General features: G+C 34.0%; 2 protein-coding genes and 1 long non-coding RNA gene across 7 annotated transcripts in view; 2 read left to right on the top strand and 1 right to left on the bottom strand.

Annotated features, from left to right (window-relative positions):
- The first annotated feature begins 2,441 nt into the window (after positions 1-2,441).
- On the top strand, positions 2,442-3,793 carry LOC120767313. Its single transcript, XR_005704684.1, has 2 exons — positions 2,442-2,521; positions 2,582-3,793. It is a non-coding gene; the product is annotated as an uncharacterized LOC120767313 (long non-coding RNA).
- A 6,501-nt stretch (positions 3,794-10,294) lies between these two features.
- Positions 10,295-25,807, bottom strand: part of LOC120767309 (ER degradation-enhancing alpha-mannosidase-like protein 3) — a 35,806-nt gene continuing 20,293 nt past the window's right edge. For 3 of the 5 annotated variants that reach the window (XM_040093235.1, XM_040093233.1, XM_040093236.1), the window contains exons 7-8: positions 11,667-11,765; positions 10,883-11,467 (exon numbers count right to left, since the gene is read on the bottom strand). In XM_040093235.1, the coding sequence (XP_039949169.1) occupies positions 10,883-11,467; positions 11,667-11,765 (684 nt within the window). Of the gene's footprint in view, positions 11,468-11,666; positions 11,766-25,807 lie in introns of all 5 variants that reach the window. The other 2 variants (XM_040093232.1, XM_040093234.1) reach the window with 1 other exon arrangement.
- LOC120767312 lies at positions 20,947-22,820 on the top strand. Its single transcript, XM_040093238.1, has 2 exons — positions 20,947-22,432; positions 22,481-22,820. The coding sequence occupies exons 1-2, from the start codon at positions 22,003-22,005 to the stop codon at positions 22,780-22,782; spliced, it is 732 nt and encodes a 243-aa protein (XP_039949172.1). The 5' UTR covers positions 20,947-22,002; the 3' UTR covers positions 22,783-22,820.

The following is a 25,807-nucleotide window of genomic DNA, read 5'->3' as shown; positions in this document are numbered from 1 at the left end:
TAGGGAGCAGTTAACCCTTGGAGTTTACTCCAATCTGCTCATTGGGTTTGGTCCTTTTTGGAGATTCGTGGTGGCTGTGGCTTAAACCTAAAGGCAGGTAGGGTTGAAAAATTCGACCTAATGTTGAATCGCACTGCAGCCGGGTGCCGGACCGAAAGTATGACAGAGGTTTTAGATCGGCCTCGAACCCGACCAAGGTGGTAAAGGTGTCCCTATCCACCTAAACCAATTGGTATCAAAAATACGTACAAAATGCATTTATACGTTGGGGCGCTGATCATTGTATTGGTATTGGTGGCAGGTACTCATGTACATAAATCACAACGATTGTTGTACGATTGCGCGTCTTAACGGTTGCTCGTGTCACCTATTTTTTCCTTCTGTTCACTTTTCTGTTTCAACTATAGGAATGCGATGCGCGACTTAACGGATGCCTTTATCACTTTTGTTTGTTTTAACTGTACAATTGCGCTTCCTAACAGTAGTTTCTACTATTTGTATTTGTATTCTTGTTATTTTACCGGCGTGGCTCCCTTATTGTACAGTGACAATATTAAGATGTACTTTTGTTTTTATTAAAATCTTTAGGTTTTAACTGTTTTAAGTGTTTTTTACTGTTTTAATGTAACTCTTTTAATTTTCTAACAATTTTAAATATTTGACTGTTTTAATTTAGCTCTTTTTCACTGTTTTAATTAAATACTTTAAGTTTTTAACTGTTTTAATTTTTTATTAAATTTATATTAATTTGTTTCACTGTTTCAATTTAACTCTTTTAACTTTTTAACTTATTCCTCTTTTTCACTATATTTTTTCACTATTAAATCAAATTTTAAACTGTTTTAATTTTTTTCTTAAATTTATTTTAGATTGTTCCACTGTTACTATTGTTCAAAACTACTAAAAGCGCAGTAAATCATTAACTAATTACGCCAGAGAGATTAAATTTTACCTCCGGGATGGTATAAGAAGGCTTTATGGGAGCAGAGGTGAAAATTGGATGATGGGCATGGCACCGCCCACTTTTTGATTAAATCGCGTATCTCGGGACCCGACCGACCCATTTCGACAAAATTTAATGCGTGGCATTGTTCTTATGTGCCTATGTCACAGTACAGAAAGGGACGAAATCAGACAACAACCCCGCCAACTTCCTATATCACAAATCAAGAAGTAATTAATATAACGGGATACAATTTGCATTAGTAATTCCTGTAAACCATCTTATCATTAAAAATTGTCCAAATCCTATTCCAATTGTTCAAACCCTTAGGTACCGAATATGTGTGTTTATTTTGCTTTGTTCCGAGATATTTATATAAGCATCATATGTATTTATATTATTAATTATGGGAAAGATCAGTGAATCTAAGAAAAGTGAAAGCGCGATTAGTTCCAACATCACTAAATTTTTAAGAAAAACACCGTGGTGTTAACGTCTGTGAAACAATGCTTTTCGATTACTAAGATGTCATGAAATGTATTATTACTAACGACGAGTCTGGATCTATGCTTACGATTAGGAAACATACGATTAATCGGCCGTTGTTGAAGTGAAGCTATTCGCAAAAATACGCCGGAATTATGGGCCGGCAACTCTTGGTTTTTGCACTACTGGAAAATATGTTCTCAAGTATACCTGAGCTTGGATATTGCTTAATGCAATCAGTCCTTAATATTATCTGCCCACATATTGACTTCCGACTTTCCACACGACTTTAAGTCACCCATGTTGGTCAACATGTATGATATCTTAAAAAAATTATGTACATATGTACATATATAAGTATTCTTGAAAATTATGTGGTTTAGTGTTGAATACAAATAATATCAGTTTAGACCTTTGTCCAAACTATATATGTATGTATTCTTAAAATAATGAATTGCGAAAAAGATCATTTGCATGATTCTCACGATAGGTTTTGGTTTTTCATTCATAACATTAGACAGTTTAATAAACTCTTGTGAATAAATAAATACAACTGGTATCGTGACATCATTAGTGCCATCTCCAGACATGGCGAACATTGGTTGCGTCTCCCCGGAAGATCCCGGTACATTATCACAAACTATTAATGCAAGGGCACCCGCTGCTTGGGCCAGACGCGCTTTACTAACAAATGTACAATCTCCTCTTTCGGCAATAAGGATTTTGCCGCTTATTTCAGCTTTGTTTGAGGGTTCCTTACAAGCTCGAAAAGATGTTGCCATAATCAATTCATCTTCGACAAATCGATCTCCCATCTTATATATCGCTGGCTAAGGGTGCAAAGTGCCTAAGTCCATTTTTTCCAAAAATTAGATTTTGATGCAGTTCGAAAATACATGGGTTAAAAAACAAACAAGGGAATTTTTTTTTAAGTTGTATAGTGTTGGTAAGCAAAAGTCTTAAGTCCGTAGTTGTCAAAAAGCGCGCGCTAAGTCCACTGAACGTACACAGCATCAGCTGTTTCATAGGAATTTGGCGCAACATTCAGTAAAGTTTGTTTATTTGTTTTATAAAATTGCTCATAAGTGGAAGGTGAATACGGTTACTTATTTTTTCTTAATATTTAAAGTTTAATTATTGTTTTTATATCAGATAATGTGTGCTGATAAAAATAATAATATTCAACCGAAAGAAGTTGAGTGCCCTGATTTTGGAATTGAAGCAGATGGTAGTGTTGTAGGACTAGTGCCTTATGGTTTTAACAGCAGTCCAGTTCCTCCTTTTCTGAAAAAAATAAAGTCCTTCGCCAAAGTGGTAAAAAATACCTCGGCAAAAAAAAAAAACAAGTAACGTTTGGCAATACAATAACGTGAGAGACGCTAGAACTCTCAAGCAAAGATGTAATTGTTTGGACAAAGGTGAGACTGCAATCATGAAATGCGCACAACTGTCAGAATCATGTAGAGAACAAATGTTCAAGGAATTTTGGAAAATGTGTTGGAAACAAAAAGGAATTACGTTAATACTTTGATAGAGTGTATTCAAACTAAAAGACCTCGAAATCGTCGCATAGAAAACGCATCAAACAGTCAAACACTGCAGTATCACCTTGAAGCCAATAATACAATTTTGCGTGTGTGTCGCACTCTCTTCTTAAACACATTGGGCATAAGCGGAAAAACTTTTTTGAAATGGTTGACAACGCCCTTTTCTGTATCCAATTCAAACAAACACAACCGAGGAATGGCTACCCAAAGTGTACAGCAGCCAGAACTAAGTATGTTTTTCGACAGTCTTCCAGCCACAGAATCTCATTATTGGCGAGCTACAACCACAAAAAATATCTATTATCAGAATGGCAGTCTAAGACAAAGCTTTATGATTTCTATAAAAATAATTGGTGTACTGAACACGAAAAGCAACATCTTTCGTTTTTTAAAACCATACGTCCTGGTCGTGGTACAGGTGATTCGAAAGAGACAGATATTCGAGCACTGAAGTATACTCCAGATGGAGAAATATTTTTTAAATTAAGATTTCCGCATGAATGGAAAATTCTTCCACAGCGCAAATGTATGCATTTAGCCCCATTAATGTGGTCCAACCTGGATCAGCTTTACCATGAAAAAAGGCCTATTTCAAAAAGGAAATGTGAAGACTTACAATCTTTAAAAGTAACATTGCCAAAAGACTACCATAAATTTTACGACGAGTTGCCACACAAATGAATTGTTTTTATTTTGAATAATTAGTGTTTAAGATTTTGATAACTGGAACATATGTATGAGTGATTTTTTTTTTTTTTTTGACAATGAATTGTTCTTTATTTTGAATAAATAGTGCTTAAGATTTTGAAAACTGAAACATATGACTGATTTTTGTATATTTAAGATATTTATTTTTAGTTTTAAAAAATGTAAAAAGAAAGTGAAATATAATTAAACTTGATTAAACAATTAAAGTTTCTATGAACTTTAAATAAAACTTGAGGAGTTTTCTTTTCACGCGAAGAGAAAATACAAAAGTGTTTAACAATAAAAAGAGCTAAGTCCATTACAAAAATAAAACTCTGTTGCAGAAAATGGGCTAAGTCCCAAAATTAGGCATAAACAAGTATCTTATGCTTATTTCAAATTAAAATTGTATTTGAGTCATCAATTACGAATATAAAAAGACATTATGTTATACAGCTTTAAAAAATATTAACAAAAATAATATTTAAAATGTTTTTCGTCTCCTGAAAAATTTCAAAAAATGGACTTGGGCACTTTGCACCTTAGCCAGCGATATGTATGTATACATATATCTTAAAATGGTGTTGTTCACACCTGAAGTTATGCCAGTTGATTCATATTTTGTATTTTGGTCAGTTCCAGCATTTTTTGCATAAACAGTAAAACCCATTTCTCTATTACCAGCGCTTTTGGCCTGCGAGACAAATAATTTTTTATTTATTGAATAAATATCTGTTATCACTAAATATTCATATCTTTTAAAGAATATTTAAGGCTGTCAAATAACGAAAATATTAATGTCGGTGAAAACAACTTAATGATAAGGCAGGTAAAATTTACTATATAACTTCTAGACAGCGCGTTCCGACATGACTCCTATTAATATGGACTATCAAATGATATTATATAGTATTAAATCTGAGGGAAATTATTTTAAAAATAAATACATAAGAGAAATAATTATAGTGCAAATAACTTGTATAACATACGGCTTTTTGGAAATGTGAAATCGACACTTAAAAATATTAATTTGTTTGTATCTCAATAAGAATTTTTGAAGCATATCAGTTATGATCTCGGAATAAAAAGAGCGCATTCCTATTCGAAGTAATACTTACATTACTATTTTGTAGCAATATTTTCTATCCAAGCATTTTTTGAACAAACATAACGCAAAGTTATGGAGCAATTAAAGTTTACGTTTATTTTAATAAGTGTATTTAATATCATATTAAGTATAATAAGTAAAAAACTATAAATAAGGTCTGAATCGATATTAGAAATTTTTACTATGGAATCAAATAACGCTAATAGAAATATGATCATTGAATTTTATTAGGGTATTTGGCGCTCACACTCACATATGTGGTACAAAATCTACTTGAATATTTTGGTTATACAGCGTAAAGGTACGTTTGCTACATCGTTACGGGGCATGGCATGAAGTGACACTGTTCATTGTAATATGGATTCTGATATCTCAGTCATTACTCGACCAATCTTAACCCAATACGGTGTATAGTATAACATTATCTTAGCATCTTTATTTTACAGTTTCGAATTCGGCCTCCACCGCGTCTAGTTCCCATATAACACAATAGAAAATACCAGCTAATTCTTTTACTATACTGATAAGTCCATGTAATCCAAGCACCAATGAAGATATCGGAATAAACTTTATGCAAATAGTGCTTTCACGATGCTATGTTCTTAACTAAAGATTGTCGAAATTGTATCATAATAAATAATCTGGTGTCTATACCCGATTTTTACCCAAAATATTATATCAGTGAATCTGTGAAATATCTTAATGAAATTAAGATATAACTTTTTATACTCTTGCAACCTGTTGCTATAGAGTATAACAGTTTTGTTTACTTAAGGGTTGTGCGTATTACATGCATATATTTAAATGATCAGGATAACGAGAAAAGTTGAAATCTGTCCGTCCGTTTATGTAAGCTTTAACTTGAGCAAAAATTGAGATATCTTGATAAAACTTGGTATACGCGTTCCTTAGTACGGGTTCCCCCATATAACTAATATCCGGATTCTCAAACATTCTGTTGACTTTAATCCTTTTAAAGATAGTAGAAAAGTTTTAAATAGATACATCGGAACAATGCTATTCCAATATTCCATATACTTAATATAACTTTTTCGAACTTGCGATTGTATACATATGTATGTCAGTCGCTATGTAAGAAATACTATACTATAATCCCCAATTGGGCCCCAATACGTATATTCTTTTACTCTTGTAAGGTGCTTCAGCTGCCTTCTTTACCCTAGCTTTTAAATTTTGTTTCCATGAGAGCTTCCTGTCCAAAATTAGTCTCACGTAGCTTTCCTTATTTCCTATTACTAGTCTGGTATCATTTAATTCTGGCGGCGAAATTTTTGAAATATTGTGTTTCTGAGAGAACAATGCTAGCTCTATCTTGCTAGCATTCATGTTTAGAAACATCGCCAGCTTTGACCATAACATGTACCCCTTACTTTCTTAAATCCACAAACATTTTATTCATTGTTAAAATCCATAGGCATGGAGAAAACGCGCTTCTTTGGGGTGTACCCCTTCGGATAGATCGTTACATCGTTGAAGCTCCCAGCTTTGAAATTATTGACCTGCTCAATATTTGTTCACTAGCTGTGCCGTCGACTTCGTCCGCGTGAAATACTGATTTTGGGCTTCGCCTTTATCTTCGTCCGCGTCAATTTCTGTTATCAAAGAAGTTCTGCGTAAATTATATTTTTTGTTTTATTTTCTGGTGGCAGAAGAACATATTGATTTTCTCCGCAACCTGATCTTGACAACGCGACATATAATTGGCCATGTAAAAGCAGTCTTGGCGTAAATCGATCCCCACGTGTTTAAATGTTTGCCCCTCCGGTGGTTTCAGATTTCTAAGTAAAATTATTGGGGCACCTATTTTTAGCTTAATGGAATGTGGAGGAAGGCCACTTGGGTTCAAAGAATTTAGAAACTCCTGTGGGTAATGGACCACATCTTCTTGATCCATTACATTATCAATAGATGTGTATGTGACTATATCTCCTTCAAGTTTATTTAAAATTATGTCATTAATTTCGTCCACGATATTGTTTCTCGCCGCCAATATTGCCCTTTGACACATCCATTGGTGATCTTTACTTTCTATTTCGCTGATGTCAGGGTAAACTTTTGATATTAAATCCTCAATGTTACCTACTCTTACTCCTAAATCGCGGTCAATTTAAATTTTATTTTGAAAATGAGGTATTTTCCCGTCTTCTACTAAAAATAATTTTGAAGGGAAAGTTATACTACCTCCCCCCAAATGGGCTCTCATATTTATCGATAATTTTAAAATCAAAGTTCGGGAATTCTGTGAGGCCCAACGTTGAGATCGTTCAGCGCTTGATTCCCGTTGTCGGTTCGCCAAAGTTCGGAAATTTTGTGAGGCTAGACGCTGCGAACGTTCAACGCTCGATTCCCTAGAACGGTTTTGTTCATGATTGCTCGTTGAGTACCCAACCTATGCATATTCTCATCCTTTCATTGCTACGCAAAACTCGCAGCCGCTTTGCAGTAGCAGTCTGCCGAGAAAGCTGAGTTCTTTTTCTAGGCATTATAGTGACAAAGAAAGAACGTAGAAAATGAATAAAAAGAATGTAGAAAAAAGAAATGTAAGATTAATAATCAGGAACCTAATTATTTTTACCTGCACTTGGTATTTACGTAAACTGAATATTATGTCAAAAGAATTACCGAACAACACATTTATTTGGATAAAGATTAATATTATTATGTTAAGACAACTCTAGCAAATAATTTCGACCAAATTAGTTATCACAAAAACGGTACTCACAGACTTTTTTTAGATCATTAAAAGAGAAATAATTCTTTCATACATAACTTTTGTGTATCTTGAACCGCTTTCGCAGCGCAAGGAACGGAAGCCCTCAAAGATAAAAAATTTCCCCCTTTTTTTACACATTTACCACGGTTTCTTCGCTCCTATTGGTCGCAGCTGTATAGCCTATAGCCTTTCTCGATAAATGGATTATCCAACACAAAAAGAATTATTCAATTCGAACCAGTAGTTTTGGAGATTAGCGCGTTCAAACAAACAAACAAACTCTTCAGCTTTATAATATTAGTATAGATTTGATTTCCCGAGAGACTCAGAGATGCCCTAATCATTAAGCATGGCCTGTAAGGCCATAGACTGTGAGTATCTATTAGCAGACCTAAAGATTCTTCACAGGATACCATCTAGTTGTGATCTGGCTTCTGATGGTATCCAATGTTGTGGACCGACTGTGGCGTTGTTTTCCTAAGTCTAGACACTTCCTACGACGGAACGATATTATTACGAAAATATTTCCACGAATTTCTTTTGGCTTTCCTTACATTTTTTTATATGACTTTAAGAGAGAGAACTATTAAATTCCACTCCTCTTCTCCTTAGGGCAATTTGGCGAAATAAATTGATTCCTACACTTTTTCTGTAAGTTCTTAAGCACGGAAGATCTACCCCTACTGCTTGCTAATGGACAAACCATTTCTAATGTTTGTCGGCAAGAGTTCATGAACTGTTTGACAAGGATGTCCAGATTTTCGAACTTCCCGTGAACTATGAAAATGCGATATCGATTTTTCTAATAACACTGGATCTTTGCGTATAATGGGGAGGAATCGGGTTTGAGTTGCTGAGTTATACCTCTCCGCACTCCATAGATTAGGTTAATTTGAAATGATACTGAAAAGGAAAACTTACGTTATAAAAACTATGAAAGAGGTGCACCTTGCCATCACCTAAGGACACCGTTGATATGTCCATGTCGTAAATAGCCCGCAAATGATCGCCATTACTTGCTTGAAAATCCAAAATACGTAATCGCTTCGTGGTAGGTATCCGGGAGCAAAAACCCGTCATCGTTTTTTGAATCGACTCAGTCGTATTACTTTCCGGACTAACCCTGTAATACTATTAAAAAATTTGGAAACCGATGTGCAACCGGTATGATTGCGTTATTCAAAAGTTAGGCGTCACTTTCACACATGTTCAAATTTTCTTGGTACACTTCCACTCGATACAATTTCTGGTCGTCAGTGAGAACTTTTGGGACTATCTTCGCGCACACCTTACGCATGTTCAAGTGCTCCGTCACAATGTCCTGAACCACCGATTTTGATAATTTTAACATCTGGGCAATTAAACGAATATTTGGTCGACGGTATGAGTTTAAATTTTTGCGCACAAGAGTCACATTTTCGGTGTTCGTCTACGTCGGTGGGTCTCCCAGCCGGTCTTCATCAGCGACCTCTTCCCGGCCCCCAAAAAGGCCTGGTGCCCCCGAAATACACCACTTCTTGCTAAAGCAACATCTGGGTAAGCCTGCTTGATCATATCAAATGTCTCTGTCGCAGATTTACCGAATTTCACACAGAATTTAATCGCGTACCTCTGCTTTAACGAACGCTGTATTTTCGGTTTGCACCACTAACAGAAACATATCGCGCGAAAATGTACAGTACAGTACAATACAGTTGCGGCGAAAGTCCTATTACTTTCCGTACAAACGCTGTATTACTAAAAGTTGTGTTCCCGAGCTGTGCGATAGTTAGTGGTAGCTCTCTTTTTCACTCAATATGTAAAATTTAGCCTCTTCGGTTGAGTTTGAGTTTCATTTGAGGATGATTATAATATAATTTTCGTTGATGCGAAGTAAAATTTAATAATCGAACAGGGGGCCTATTCTGTAACTCGATTCGAAAATGTATGCTATTCGAAATTCTGATCTACTTTATCATTATGCGAAAGTTGTACCACCCTGTGCCAGAAAAAATACGTACAATTTTCGTTTTTGCTTTCTACAACTCAAAAGCTATCGAATATTTTATTCGAATTCGAGTAAATTGATTTTCGAATCGAGTTACAGAATAGGCCCCCAGGAACTTCATTTTTTGTTTATATTATATTTTGAAGCTCAATTAGAACTTTTTAATATTCCCTCAATTCCTGATTCTGATCCTAAATTTTACTTAATTCTTAGTACCAAATTTATAATCGACAATACTATAATACTTTAAAAACTCAGAACTTGGAAGATAAATTTTAGATAAGCGGTTTCCAACTATTATGAAACTTATGAAATTGAAAACCCGATTTTGGTATATGGAATGTACATAAGTATAATTGAGAATATTGATCCGGCAAATAGTTTCGGAAATACGGGCGTATTAATGTAATTGGGTTTTTCTCGAAGCATTGTTTTCGAGGTCTGTGAGGAAATTTTTTACGAAGCGAAGACTTGAAATTCGTCATACGACCTTTTTATATATATTTGTCAGATAATGAAGAAATAAGAATTTGAGTTATAAATCGGATTTTTTTTTTATTTCACAAAAAACGGGCTCCTAGCCGACTTGAAACCCTTTTAATTGAGAACAATCTGAGTTTTAGTGTGAATTACATAATTAGGGAATTAATATAGTCTCATAAAGTTATAAATTATAACGAATCGAAAACAAAGTATTGAGAATTGTAATTGCCTAAGCTCATTCATATGTCATATGTAAACCGAATGAACAACTGCCAAAAATTGCACTCTACAAAATTATTTTAAATCAAACAAATATAAATTTTGTGGTTCTATACAAAAATTTAATTAAATTTCTTTCGCATATTAAAGATACTTAATGGTATATTATAAATAATTATATTTCATTCCGCTTGAAATATTTTAAACGACACTATAACTTTAAGATTACTTAGGACCTCAACATGCAAGTTATCACACCGTTACTATTTATACAAAGTTCGTGAGGAGTTACTTAAACTTTAAAAACTTTACAATTCTACTGTTTAACTATTATTAATTACAGATATATTTTAGAAAACAAATAATAATCCTTCATTGCAAACGTTCTAACATAATTATGCGAAATTATTAATATTATATACAATTCGTTATTGCATAATATGTTTCGTATGTATATTTATGATAATTACTCTGTCTTCAAACAAAAGAGTTTGTTCTTAGAAGGAATAATTTAATTTATTTTTAGAATGATTACCAATCCTCAAAGAATTTATATTTATATTAAAATAACTACATATATACAAGCTTTCGATTAATTTTGGGAATTCTAATTACTTAAAGTGAGTTTAATTTCTTTTTTAATTAATAATTTTAACTGAGTTGTATTAAGAATTTAATTTTATAAACACTATAGATCTTCTTTAATGTTGTCTGTCTCTGCTGTTCTTTCAGCATCACCATTCTTAGTAGATGTAGCTTTTGGTATTTTAGTGTTAATTGTCATTTGGTAGTTTGTTGTCGTTTTTGTTGAATCCCTTGCGAGTTGCCAACGTTTAAATTCGATCATTTGCATGATTCTCACGATCAGTTTTGGGTTTTCTTTCGTAACATTAGACAGTTTAATAAACTCTTGTGAATACATAAATACAACTGGTATCGTGACATCATTAGTGCCATCTCCAGACATGGCGAACATTGGTTGCGCCTCCCCGGAAGATCCCGGTACATTATCACAAACTATTAATGCAAGGGCACCCGCTGCTTGGGCCAGACGCGCTTTACTAACAAATGTACAATCTCCTCTTTCGGCAATAAGGATTTTGCCGCTTATTTCAGCTTTGTTTGAGGGTTCCTCACAAGCCCGAAAAGGTGTTGCCATAACCAATTCACCTTCGACAAATCGATCTCCCACTAATTCTGGACTGAAATGCGATGGACCGGCCATCAACGCAGTCCAATCATTGGATTTATCATTTGGCGAATATGCAACTGCCTGTGAAATGTAAATAATAAAGGGAAAATAAATAGTTTTCATTTTAACGATTACCTTAGTATGAACCCTCTTGGTTAATTTTTAGAAACGATTTATGGTAGTTAAATTTATTAGTTTTGTTGTTTGGTATACAATTTCATATCCCATTTTTGTTTCACATCGTAAAGTTTAAACGATCTTAATATGGTGTTGTTCTCACCTGAAGTTGTGCCAGTTGATTCATATTTTGTATTTTGGTCAGTTCCAGCATTTCTTGCATAAACAGCAAACCCATTTCTCCATCATCAGGGCTTTTGGCCTGCGAAACAAATAATTTTATATTCATTGAATAAGTATCTATAATCACTAAATATGAACATATCTAATCATATCTTTTAAAAAATATTTAACGCTTTAACAATTTAATGAAAAGGTAGGCAACATTTACTATATAGCTTATAGACAAATTAATATGTATCTGAGGGAAATTATTCGTAATCTATTATAAACTATGTATATTATAATGCGATATCGATATTTTAAGATAAAGATAGAAGAGAAAGAAGTAATCATAGAGCAAATAACTTGTATAAAATAAGGCTCTTTAGGAACGAGAAATCAAGATTTAAAAATATTAATTTCTTTATATCTCAGTAAGAATTTTTTAATACATATCAGTTATGATCTCGGGATAAAAAGAGCGCATTCCTATTCGAAGTAATACTTGCATTATTATTTTTTAGCAACATTTTCTTTCGTATCGTTTATATTTGTTAAAATAAGAGTACTTAATATGATTAGAAATATGATCATTGAATTTTATTGGGGCATTTGGCCCTCACAAGTTACATATATGTGGATCTCAATCCCTTTACATAGTTGCTATTCATGTTAAATTTATGTATCTATGTATATATAGAGATCCGCAATGTTAATGTACTTAACATATAATACCCACTCTGCTAAGAATGTCAATAAGATATCGTATGTTAAGCTAGGGTATAAATAATGATGTTTCGGTAGACTAAAGCATATTATTAAAAAGAATTACTTTAGCGGTTTGACGCTTCGTCTTAAACTTAAATAAATACTATTAAAAAATATAACTCTGAACGTCGGGTTTCACCGGGTTAGAGAAAAACATAACTGGCGACGAGGATGGGATGTGAATAGAAAGTTCCACATCCAGTGATTACGAATTTTTCGCAAACGAAAATTTTTTTTTTAATATTACTAAATATAATAATAAAAACTATGGAAGTGCTAAGCTAATTTTGTGTAAAACGAACATTCATATATTAACTTCATTACAACAAATTGGGAAACGTTAAAATAAAACTGCTGTAAAAAAAAACAAAAAAAAACAACATTATTGTGCAAAGTGATTATACATATATTACACAAAACAGAACATTAGCATCGCTGTTAATGATTAAAATTACAAAAATAACAAAGGTAATAAACCAAAATTAAAATAAAATCCCCAACTTCGCTAATGAACATTAAGTGGACGAATCAAGAAATATTTTCTACAGTTCCGAAAAAAAAACAAAATACACATATTAACACTTACGGCAAAATTCAACAAAGTTCACGAAAATTAAAAGAAAAGTAAAATAAAAATGTAACATCTGAGGTTACTGTAATATCACGCCACCCAGATCATCCACATCACAAAAACCCACCAATCACGGCTTACTGCGTTCATCAGATTAGAGAGTGAGAGAGCTAAATTTCAACATGGCATTAACATTAGCGGAGTGTCTGCGTGAAGCACGAAGCTCACCTGCATTTACTGGAGGAAATGAATATACGCTGAGCAACTACTTGCAAGATGTCACCACCGTACTACAGCTGACTGCGACAGAATATCATGATACTCTACAAACAGTGTTGGGCAACCGCCTTCAAGGCAAAGCATTAAAGGTAATACAAACTTTAGTTAGTCCTAGTTGGAAGAATGAATTAAAAAAACTAAAAGAAGAATTTGGCGTTAAAAGAACATTTTTATAATTTAAGAAGCGATGCCTTAAACGTAGATGCAAAAAATATTGAAGAATTGCATCATAAGTTGAGAAAAATTTTAAGTCTGATGAACACTAAATTTAGTTTAGAACCAGATATGTTGTATACACCTAGTAACAACGACCAAATGATTTTTGATATATGTATATATAAATTTTTTACCTATGTATTAATATCAAGTCTTTGTTATTACAAAATCATATTAACACTATTGATAAAGCATATACCTTTTATATTGAAAACAATTTAATAAAAGATATTAAATTAATAAACATGAATACAAAATCTGCGAATAATTTTCCAAATTTCCAAAATAATTTTCAAAGCAAAAATTACCAAAATGTAAACAATGACACGAGTGGGACTTCGGCATTTGGCAACGTAAATTTTCGTAACACTAGTAATCGTAGAAGCCTACAAAACCATAAATTACCTACTCAAGGTTATAATGGGAACTTACCCATTCAAAGTCAAACTGGGAATTTTAGGCATAACGCAATGAATTATAGATATCCGAATAGAAATGTTAACCATTTCCCTACTTTTGTGGAAGTTGATGAACAACATGCAACACAAAATTTTCATTTACAGCCTCCGGAGCCGAGCTACCAATAATTGTACTAACAATAAATAACATTAAGACAAGGTGCTTAATAGATAGCGGAGCTGCCACCACATTGGGAAATTATCTTTTCATATATAGGTATTAAGAGAAAGTTAGCTAAACCGATTCGGCTAAATACCTTAATAGGAAATAACATTATAAATGAAGAAGTAATAGTTAACGTACCAAACGAATTTAACGCAAAAAAATGAAACCATGTCTGTTAAACTTACTAATTTCACAGAGACGGCATTTGACTGTATATTAGGTGTCAACATTTTAGGTCCCATTGGAGCTATAATTAATTTCCAAACAAATTCAATGATAGTTAATGATAGCGAAATTAGGTTTCCTAATAATAATTTCGAAATTAATTACATCGTCTAGAAAAAGTTGAATTAACTGAATTTAGAAATTCCCTTAGAACTTAATACTGAAGAAAGTAAACGATTACAAAACTTTCTACATAAAAATAAAAATATATTTTACATTGAAGGTCAAAATTTAACTAACACTAATTGTATTAAACATAAAATTATAACAAAATCTGATAGATCGATTTATTGCAAAAATTATCGACACCCTCAAATCCTAGAAGATGAAATAGAAACACAAATAAACGACATGCTTAATAAAATAAATATAATTAGGCATAGCAAATCTCCATATAATTCTCCATTATGGATTGTAAAAAAGAAATCTGATAACTCAAATACTCAAAAATGGCGGCTAGTAATTGATTTTAGAAAACTGAATGAAATTACAATAGACGACAAATTTCAACTGCCGAATATTGAGGCACTTTTTGATAAATTGGGTAAAGCTCAATATTTTTCTTCATTAGACCTTGCAAAGGGTTTTCATCAGATACTAATGGATGAAAACGATATTGAAAAAACAGCATTCTCTACATCCAGAGATCATTTTGAGTTCGTAACAATGACTTTCGGCCTGAAAAGCGCACCATCAACATTTCAGCGAATGATGAATCATGTGTTGGAAGATTTTATAAACAACATTTGTATTTTATATATGGATGACATTTTAGTTTTCTCGACGTCTCTAACCGAACATATCGAAAGTTTACAAAAAATATTTAATAAGCTCATTAATTACAATTTAAAAATACAAATTGATAAGTGTAGATTCTTATCAAAGGAAACAAACTTTTTAGGTTATTATAACCAATAAAGGCATAAAGCCTAACCCAGACAAAATAGTCACAATACAGAATATTAACCTTCCCAAAACTGTAAAAGCTATAAAATTCTTTCTTGGATTAACCGGGTATTACCGTAAATTCATAAAAAATTATTCCTTGGTGGCAAGTCCAATGATAAAATACCTGAAAAAAGACACAAAAATAAATCTCGATGATCAATCTTATGTTGATTCTTTTCAAAAATTAAAAAGCATTTTGATAAATCCGCCTTTATTATGTTATCCGGATCTCAATAAAAAATGTATCCTGACTACAGATGCTAGCAACAAAGCCATTGGAGCCGTTCTGAGCCAAGAAGGAAAACCAGTTTGTTTCGCTAGCAGAACACTCAATGGTCACGAGAAAAATTATTCAACAATAGAGAAGGAATTGCTAGCTATTGTTTGGGCAGTAAAATATTTTTGTCCATATCTTTATCGCAGAGAATTTACGGTGCAAACTGATCATCGTCCGTTAAAATGGTTATAGTCATTAAAAGACCCAAATTCGAAAATAATTAGGTGGAAAATAATGCTAGACGAGTTTCAATTCGATATAAAATACCTTAAAGGGAAAGAGAATAAAGTGGCTGACTATTTAAGTCGAATTCAACTGTATCAAAATTCATTAAACAGTATCCACAGCTCTTCAGAAGATGCAAACAAACATTTCTATACAACCGATAAAATTGTTAACAAGTATAAAACTCAAATACGTATACTAAAACATAAAAAAAGTAAGTGAAAAACATTTTAGAAAATACAAAATAATTTAAATTTGCAAAAATGATATTGGTAACACTCATTACCTAAATGATATATTCAGAAGAGAATTAACAAAAGGCACAGTAGGAATATACTCCGAACTCCCGGACAATAAATATAACCAAATTCAAACAAAGCTAATAGAACTTTTCTCTAATGATATTCATCTGAAATTTATAAAATACACAAAATTAGCAAGCGATGTAGAATCTGAAGAATCGCTACTGAACCTTATTAACGAAACTCATATATATGGCAATCATAGAGGCATTCCGGAAAATTTCGAAGAGTTGAAAGATTTATATTTCAACCCAAAATTATTAAAATATATAAATAGATACTGCAACAGTTGCAGAGTTTGTATCGAAAATAAATACGATAGAAAGTCGATTAGAAAACGGTTCCTGTTCACGTATACGTCAGAAAAGCCAAACGAAATTGTACATGTCGATATTTTTCAAATTCAAAAAACCTATTTTCTATCTACATTAGACAAATTTACAAAATTGGGAACCGCCCATAAATTGAATGATAAAAATATGATAACAGTTAAGGTTAAACTAGAAGAAAGATTTGCATTTTTAGGTAAACCTAATAAACTAGTAATGGACAATGAATTTAACACATTAATAAAGTTATATTGCCAAGAGAATAGTATTGAGGTGCATTTTACTACCCCCAATTCTCACACTGGTAACTCAGACATAGAGCGTCTGCATTCCACGCTTCTTGAACATATACGAATTCTCAAAAATTCTGGTAATCTTGACGATGCACAAGAGCTTGTTCTAAAAGCTATCCACTTTTATAACAACTCAATACATAGCACAACTAAAGTAAAACCCGTAGACTTTTTAAATAACTTAAATATCGATTTTGATCATATTAGAAAGAAAACTGAAACAAAGAAAAGAAAGACTATTACCAGGGAAAATCTTAAAAGAGAGAATATATCTTTAGAATTAACTAATCCCAACCAGACCTGTTAAATCTGGATTAAAATTAAAAATCAATTATATTAAACTGCTCTATTAATTTAATTGATTAATTATTATAATCGAACATTTTTATAATAATTAATCGATTAGGATTAAATTTTGTGTTCGATTAATGAGGATTTATTTCGTTTTCAAATTTAATCCTAGGATTAATCAAATGAATCAAAATTTCAATTTGATTAAAGTTTCTGATTAATTGCGTTTAACGAGGATTAATAACAAATTTGAAATATTTCAATACTAATTAAAATTAAAAAATTTTACATTTTTGTGTTTTTTTATAAATTCATCCAAAAAAAATTATATATTGATAATTGATAAAACATATTGGCAACTTGTTTTTATTGTTTTTGTTCTTATTTACAAGAGCGAAAAAAAACAATTGTTGTTGGTTAATGCATTCATTCATTATTGCTTACACGTGGTATTAAGTTTGTGCAAATAAGTCAGTTTTGCTAATTGTAGGTGCCGTCATAGTGTTAATTGTAATAAAGTTAAAGTAGAATTAAAACTTTAAAGTGTAACATGTATCTAAAAGTGTATAAGTAAAGTATCTAATATTTGGAAAAAGTGGTAAACCTCAATCATTTTTATGCCCGCAGTGTTGTTTTTGTATTATTTATAGAACTTGTGTTTTTCAGTTAATATGGCTGGAGAACAAGATTTATTTGAGGAAAGCGAAATTGACTTCTCTGCTGACGACGATATACCCGATCCCACATTCACCATCCCAAAAGTCTCAAAAAGGAAAGGGAGTTTACTTTGTGAGGTTGCAATTAAGGAGCGGCGTTTGGATTCCAACTGGTCTTCAAAAATAATTTTTAAGGCTGATTTCTATACCAATTTCGTGAAAGTATGTTTCTGTCAGGGTTGCCAAAAAACAACACTTGGAGTTAGTCATTGTGTTTGTTGTTGAAGTATTTGTGTTTCTCGATTCTGCTATTATGTGTATGGTTGATAGCTACCGTGTAGTAAAGTTATTGTTTTGTCGTTGGTTTTCCCATAGTGATATGTATGTATGTTCATTCACATGCTATTTTGAAAATATACATATATATATAAAATAAATAAATATATTAAGGGTTGGGGTCAAAATTCTGCTTTTTTGGAAATTCTGCATTCATAATTCCGGAAGTCGGAACACCGGGAATCAAAGTTATGGAAGTCAATATTCTGGAATCTAAAATTCTGGATAACGAAATTCTAAATTGCTAAATTCTGAATGGCAAAATTCTGTAATTAGTGATTAAAAATGCGTGTTGATAACAAAAAAAGTACGCACTTTTTTAATCATTAATTACAGAATTTTGCCATTCTGCAATCATATGTTTTATTGCCTAGTAAGTAGTTTTTTACAATTGCATGATTGCATTTGTTATTGTTATTGCTTTGTTTGTTGTTGTTCATTTACTTTTTTGTACTACCATAATGATTTAGTTTACTATGTACCTAATAATATATGTACTGACTAAGCAATGTGTTACTGCAATTTCATTAATAAACACGTGCTAAATATTTTTGTGAAATGATGGAAAATATAACCGTGGTGAAGTTCAATAAAGGAAAAGACATGTTAAACGTCGACGGCTACTTGTTCTATGTATTTGGAACGAAAAAATAAGAAAACATTTAGCTGGACTTGTTCTGAACGAATTAAAAACAAATGTACCGTCCGTATTGTCACACAATTCGATGGCTGTGAACATGTTATACGAAAAAAAAGAAATGAACATTCTCATGATCCAATAATGGAGTATCTATTTGATCTTTATTTGTTAATAATGTTGTTTTTTGTCTTTCCGATAAACATGTTTGAATTTGGGAATTATTTTGGAGGTTATGTTTTGTTTATGTTATATTATTATGTATGTATAAGCAAATTTATATAAATACACGATTTGGCTCAAATTTTGGGGAAAAAATTTCCAGAATTAATTCTGGAAAACCTAAATTCCGGAATTATGAAAAACCAGAATTTTGAAATGCAGCCAAAAAAAGCGAAGGAATTGCGGAATTCCGATTTCCAGAATTTTGTCGACCCAGGTAGAGGCTGCCTACCTCGCAACGTTACGATCGACCACAACACGTGCGGGATGGGATAGATACCGAGAACTGAAGAGGGAAGCGAGACGCATCTGCAGACAGAAAAAGAAAGAGGCCGAAATGCGTGAGTATGAAGAGCTTGATAAGCTGGCCGACAGGGGTAATGCTCGAAAATTCTACGAAAAATGCGGCGGCTTACAGAAGGTTTCAAGACCGGAGCATACTCTTGTAGAACCCCCAAAGGTGATCTAGTGACCGATGCCCAGAGCATACTTAAATTATGGAGGGAACACTTCTCCAGCCTGCTGAATGGCAGTGAATGCACAACGCCAGGAGAAGGCGAACCCGATTCCCCAATCGATGACGATGGAGCAGACGTCCCATTGCCCGACCATGAAGAAGTTCGAATAGCAATTACCCGCCTGAAGAACAACAAAGCGGCGGGGGCCGATGGATTACCGGCCGAGCTATTCAAACACGGCGGCGAAGAACTGATAAGGAGCAGGCATCAGCTTCTTTGTAAAATATGGTCGGACGAAAGCATGCCCAACGATTGGAATTTAAGTGTGCTATGCCCAATCCATAAAAAAGGAGACCCCACAATCTGCGCCAACTACCGTGGGATTAGCCTCCTCAACATCGCATATAAGGTTCTATCGAGCGTATTGAGTGAAAGATTAAAGCCCACCGTCAACAAACTGATTGGACCTTATCAGTGTGGCTTTAGACCTGGAAAATCAACAACCGACCAGATATTCACCATGCGCCAAATCTTGGAAAAGACCCGTGAAAGGAGAATCGACACATACCACCTCTTCGTCGATTTCAAAGCTGCTTTCGACAGCACGAAAAGGAGCTGCCTCTATGCCGCGATGTCTGAATTTGGTATCCCCGCAAAACTAATACGGCTGTGTAAACTGACGCTGAGCAACACGAAGAGCTCCGTCAGAATCGGGAAGGACCTCTCCGAGCCGTTCGATACCAAACGAGGTTTCAGACAAGGCGATTCCCTATCGTGTGACTTTTTCAACATGCTTCTGGAGAAAATAGTTCGAGCTGCAGAACTTAGTAGAGAAGGTACCATCTTTTATAAGAGTGTACAGCTGCTGGCGTATGCTGATGATATTGATATCATCGGCCTTAACACCCGCGCCGTTAGTTCTGCTTTCTCCAGACTAGACAAGGAAGCAAAACAAATGGGTCTGGCAGTGAACGAGGGCAAGACGAAATATCTCCTGTAATCAAACAAACAGTCGTCGCACTCGCGACTTGGCACTCACGTCACTGTTGACAGTCATAACTTTGAAGTTGTAGATAATTTTGTCTATTTAGGAACCAGTATTAACACCACCAACAATGTCAGCCTGGAAATCCAACGCAGGATTGCTCTTGCCAACAGGTGCTACTTCGGACTGAGTAGGCAATTGAAAAGTAAAGTCCTCTCTCGACGAACAAAAGCCAAACTCTATAAGTCGCTCATAATTCCCGTCCTGCTGTATGGTGCAGAGGCTTGGACGATGTCAACAACTGATGAGTCGACGTTGCGAGTTTTCGAGAGAAAAGTTCTGCGAAAGATTTATGGTCCTTTGCGCATTGGCCACGGCGAATATCGCATTCGATGGAACGATGAGCTGTACGAAATATACGACGACATTGACATAGTTTAGCGAATTAACAGACAGCGGCTACGCTGGCTAGGTCATGTTGTCCGGATGGACGAAAACACTCCAGCTCTGAAAGTATTCGACGCTGTACCCGCCGGGGGAAGCAGAGGAAGAGGAAGACCTCCACTCCGTTGGAAGAACCAAGTGGAGAAGGACCTGGCTACGCTTGGAATATCCAATTGGCGCCACGTAGCGAAAAGGAGAAACGACTGGCTATAATCGCGTAAGCGGTGTCTACGCCAATTAAGAAGAAGAAGAAGGTAGAGGCTACGCAGGGGTTTCTTCCAACTTTGTCACGCATTTAAAATTAAAACGTGCTGACGCTTACAAAAAATATAAAAATATGAAATTAGGCAAATTTGGTTCACTGCAGGAATGCGTCAATGGCAAAATTTTACATTTGATTGTGGATATAGCAGCATCGTCGTTGACAGACAGTCCTTCGTCTCCATATTTGAGGGTACTGGACTGAAAATAATGAGCAGGCAAACCGCGAAAAAAAAGTTTGAAGATTCTTACCAAAACATGTTGGCAAAAATAAAAGATGAAATTTCTTCTGCTGAATATTTTTGTACAACTGCTGATATTTGGTCAGGGAATAAACGTAGTTTTTTTGGTTACACTTGCCATTGGCTGACCAAAGATTTTCAAAGACATACGGCAGACAAAGTTGGGCAGATGATTGCGGAACTTAACAATTACTTTGCCCTTGATAACAAAAACATTGTTATGACTATTACCGACAATGGGTCAAATTTTATTAAAACTTTTAAAAACCATGGATTTGACAATTTCCACCAGAGAAGATGACAGCGATGACGAACTGTCTTTCCGCGAAAATGAGTTTTTATTGCCAAAACACCATCGATGCTCTAGCCATACTCTGAATTTGCTTGCAACGACCGATTTTTTGAAAATTTTGAAAGCAGATCTGGCTGTTTACGAAAAACACAAAATTGTTAAGTTAATTATTATTAAGACTTGAATACAAAATAACCAAAATAATATTTTTTTCAGATTTTTGAAAAATGTAATAGCCTTTGGAGGAAGTGCAACTGGCCAAAGTCATCAAAAGTTATTGTCGCTTATTTAGGATCAAACTTGGTTGTGCCCGTTGTGACAAGGTAGAACTCTTTGTATGATGCCGTTACAAAAATAATACATCATAAGAGTAGGCTTAATATTTTGTGCGAACAATTAAGTTTGGCACCTTTTTGATTAAGTGACGTTCAATATTTGGAGTCATACAAGTTGCTGATGACTCCGATTGCACAGGCGTTAGACTTTTTTTTTTTTCAGGGGGAACAAAATGTGAAATTTGGACTCCTTTTAGCTGTACTCATTACATTAAGCAACAAATTGCAAAAGCTGCGTAAAAAGGAATTTCACCTAAGCTCAGTCGCTGCAAAAATTAATCTGGCCCTGTGGAGCCGATTTGAAATTTTTTTTAGTTTATCCCCTGAAGCAAATATTGCAATCACAGCCGCTGTATTGACTCCAGAAGTTAAAATGAAGTGGCAGCCTGTTCTGGAAAGATCCACAACTGGCATAAACAAGGAAATAGTATCCAGAAGGGTAATTCAAGAAATATGTAGATTCGCGGAATCATCAAATCTCGCTATTCAAAATAATTTGAAAAGTAATGATTTGAAACACAGTTCGAGCTTTTTCGATTTTGATGATGATGGTAAAATCTAGTATTTTTTTTTTTATATATAATTACATAATTTTTTAGATGACGATAGAGCAAAGGAAACCAATAATATGGAAACAGACCAAATTGATGTAGAACGCGTGGTTTCCGATCAATTTTACGCGTACGTCAGTGATGTTTCTGACGGACCAGATGTTTGGGAGAGATGTCCCTTGTTAAAGCAAGCATCAATATTTTTCAATATACCTCTAACTTCGTCAGCACCGGTAGAAAAACTGTTCTCCTTTGCCGGAATAGTAAATACTCCACGCCGTGGATGTTTGAAAGGCAATTTCTTCGAAAAGTTGGTCTTACTCAAAGCCAATGTAAAATTTAATAAGTAATTGTTATTATTATTGTTTTTATTTATTAAGTTTATGTATATTAAATGTTGAAATATTTAAAATTTGTTGTTAATCCTCGTTAATCGCAATTAATCAGAAATTGTAATCAAATTGAAATTTTGATTAATCCTAGGATTAAATTTGAAAACGAAATAAATCCTCATTAATCCTCATTTATCGAACACAAAATTTAATCCTAATTGATTAATTATTATAAAAATGTTCGATTATCATAATTAACCAATTATTACAAAAATAACAAAAAATTTAATTTGACTATCAATGATTAAGATTAATAATCATTATTTAACAGGTCTGATCCCAACTTATATACAAAAAATCCAGCTGCTATTAGACATAAAACAGCTAAAAGATTCAACAAATACCTTGTATTAACCCCAATAAAATGGAGGTTGCCCAATTTCGAAGACCTCTGAATTCAATACATTAAACATTGAATTAAACACATTAAACAATTCATAAAATAGCATCAATATATGTATATATGCTAAAAATATGGAAAACTATACGCAAACAAAAACAAAATTAGTATTAACTAATTATAATTGTTTAGTAAGAATTAAGTACAACTGTTGAAAAAATAAATTTATAAAACTATTTTATATATCAATATATGATTTAAAATATTCGAAGGGACTCGAATCTTATAAAGGTAAGCGAGTTACATATATGTGGATCTCAATCCCTTTACATAGTTACTATTCATGTTAAATTTATTTATCTATATATAGAGATCCACAATGTTAATGTACTTAACATATAATACCCACTCTGCTAAGAATGTCAATAAGATATCGTATGTTAAGCTAGGGTATAAATAATGATGTTTCGTTAGACTAAAGCATATTATTAAAAAAAATTACTTTAGCGGTTTGACGCTTCGTCTTAAACTTAAATAAATACTATTAAATAAAATAGTGGTTTGTTACTTTGGCGGGTTTTACTGGCCTTAAATTAAAATATAACTCTGAACGTTGGGTTTCAACCGGGTTAGAGAAAAACATAACTCACACTCACATATGTGGTATAAAATTTACTCGATTATTTTGGTTATACACCGTAAAGGAACGTTTCCTACATCGATACGGGGCATGACATGAATTGGCACTGCCCATAGTAATATGGATTGTGATCTCTCCGTTATTACTCGACCAATCTTAACCCAATACGGTGTATAACATTATCTTGGCATCTTTATTTTACAGTTTCGAATTCGGTTTCCAACCGCGCCTACTTCCCATATAACACAACTGAAAATATCAACAACTTCTATAACCGACTTTTTACCCAAAATATAACTAGTTGCTACAGAGTATAATAGTTTTGTTTACCTAACGGTTGTACGTATCATCTAAAACTAAGCGAGATAGATATAGGGTTATATATACATATATAAATGATCAGGAAAAGTTGAAATCCGTCCGTCCGCCCGTGCAAGCTGTAACTTGAGCAAAAATTGAGGTATGATAAAACTTTGCATGCGGGTTAATTAATACAAAAAAAAAATTACGAGTTCGTAATGGGCGTAATCGGACTACTGCTACGCCTACAAATCGCCATTAGCCGAAAACCTATAAAGAGTAATATCTCAGCACCTAATTAAGATATTAAACTGTAGTGGGTATCGCAAGAGTAAAGGGTACTTGTGGGGAAAAAAATTTTTAAAAAGTGTGCCTGGCCCACCCTCTAATAAGTTTAATACACCCCAATTAAGGAGCATAATGAACTCCTCTCCAAGCAGTTCCTGCTGGGATGTTTCCGCAGAAATAACCCAGCCACCTGCTTGGGGCGGAACCGCCTCCTAGGAACATCAACTACGTCGACGACATCGATCAATACGCCGACCGGACTTCGGACGCAACTAACTTCCGACAGGTACTGACCGCCATTCAAAGTGGAGCTATTAACACCTTCACCGACTCCATTCTAGTGAAAGGCGTTCTTGGAGTCAAATCATCACCCATAGCAGACAAAGAGCTCGAGTTGCCGCGAGAAACGCGAGTGACCCTTGCGCAGCATCCTTCTGGATATTTTAGCAGGTTAAACTCCTGCTAGTCCAGAATAGATCCCGACATATCCAACATACATATGGCCTGCGTGCAATGTATCTCCGGATGACCCTGGTCACCTATTTGCATACCCCACTCATCTAACACCCTTTTCTGTTTAGTCCGGCCGGGTCGAAGCAGCACGTTTCCTGGATGATCCCTATCATCCTAACGGGGATTAGATATACGTTAGAACAACAACCACAACAGTGTGGAAATGGATGAAACCGCTCACTGCCCATATAACGGTACTGTTCAAAACTACTCAAAGCGCAATAAATCATTAACTAATTACGCCAGATACAAATTTTACCTCCGAGATGGTATAAGAGGGCTTTATGGGAGCCGGGGTGAAAATTGGACGATGGGCGTTGCACCACAAAAATTTGGTACGTGACATTTTTCTTATATGTTACAGTGCGAAAATGGACGAAATCGGACAACAACCACGCCTACTTAATAAAAAATTTTGCATTAATAATTAATTTAAAGTATACCACCTTATCACCAAAAATTATCCAAAACCAAACACAAATGTTCAAGCCCCTAGGCACCGAAAATGTGGAGCCCAGTATCTATACTTAACTTTTGACGAAAATATCGGTCAATACATTTTCAATTGCTTACGGAAGGTAGTTAATGTTCGCCCGTAATGTTAGTTTTATCCTGTTGTCGAACGGCAGGCAGGGTTGTGAGCTGGGTTTGAGTTTGAGGTTTGACAACTTTTTTTTCCATTTTTTTTTATTTTTTTTCTGAACCATCAACATCTCAAGAATATTGTGTTAAAGTTTTAGGTCATTCGGAGAAAAACTAACGAAGTTACAGCAGGTTGAATAACGGTACCTCTAACTACCTGAGCTGAGTGTACAAAACTTTGAATCGATTTTCCCAAATATGTCATTTTTAAAGTCGGTGACCAGCCTACAGAAAAAACTACTGCACCGATCGTTTTGAAA

Source organism: Bactrocera tryoni, chromosome 2 (assembly GCF_016617805.1).
Source record: "Bactrocera tryoni isolate S06 chromosome 2, CSIRO_BtryS06_freeze2, whole genome shotgun sequence".
NCBI lineage: Eukaryota > Metazoa > Arthropoda > Insecta > Diptera > Tephritidae > Bactrocera > Bactrocera tryoni.
This window is presented reverse-complemented; position numbering and strand designations above follow the sequence as displayed.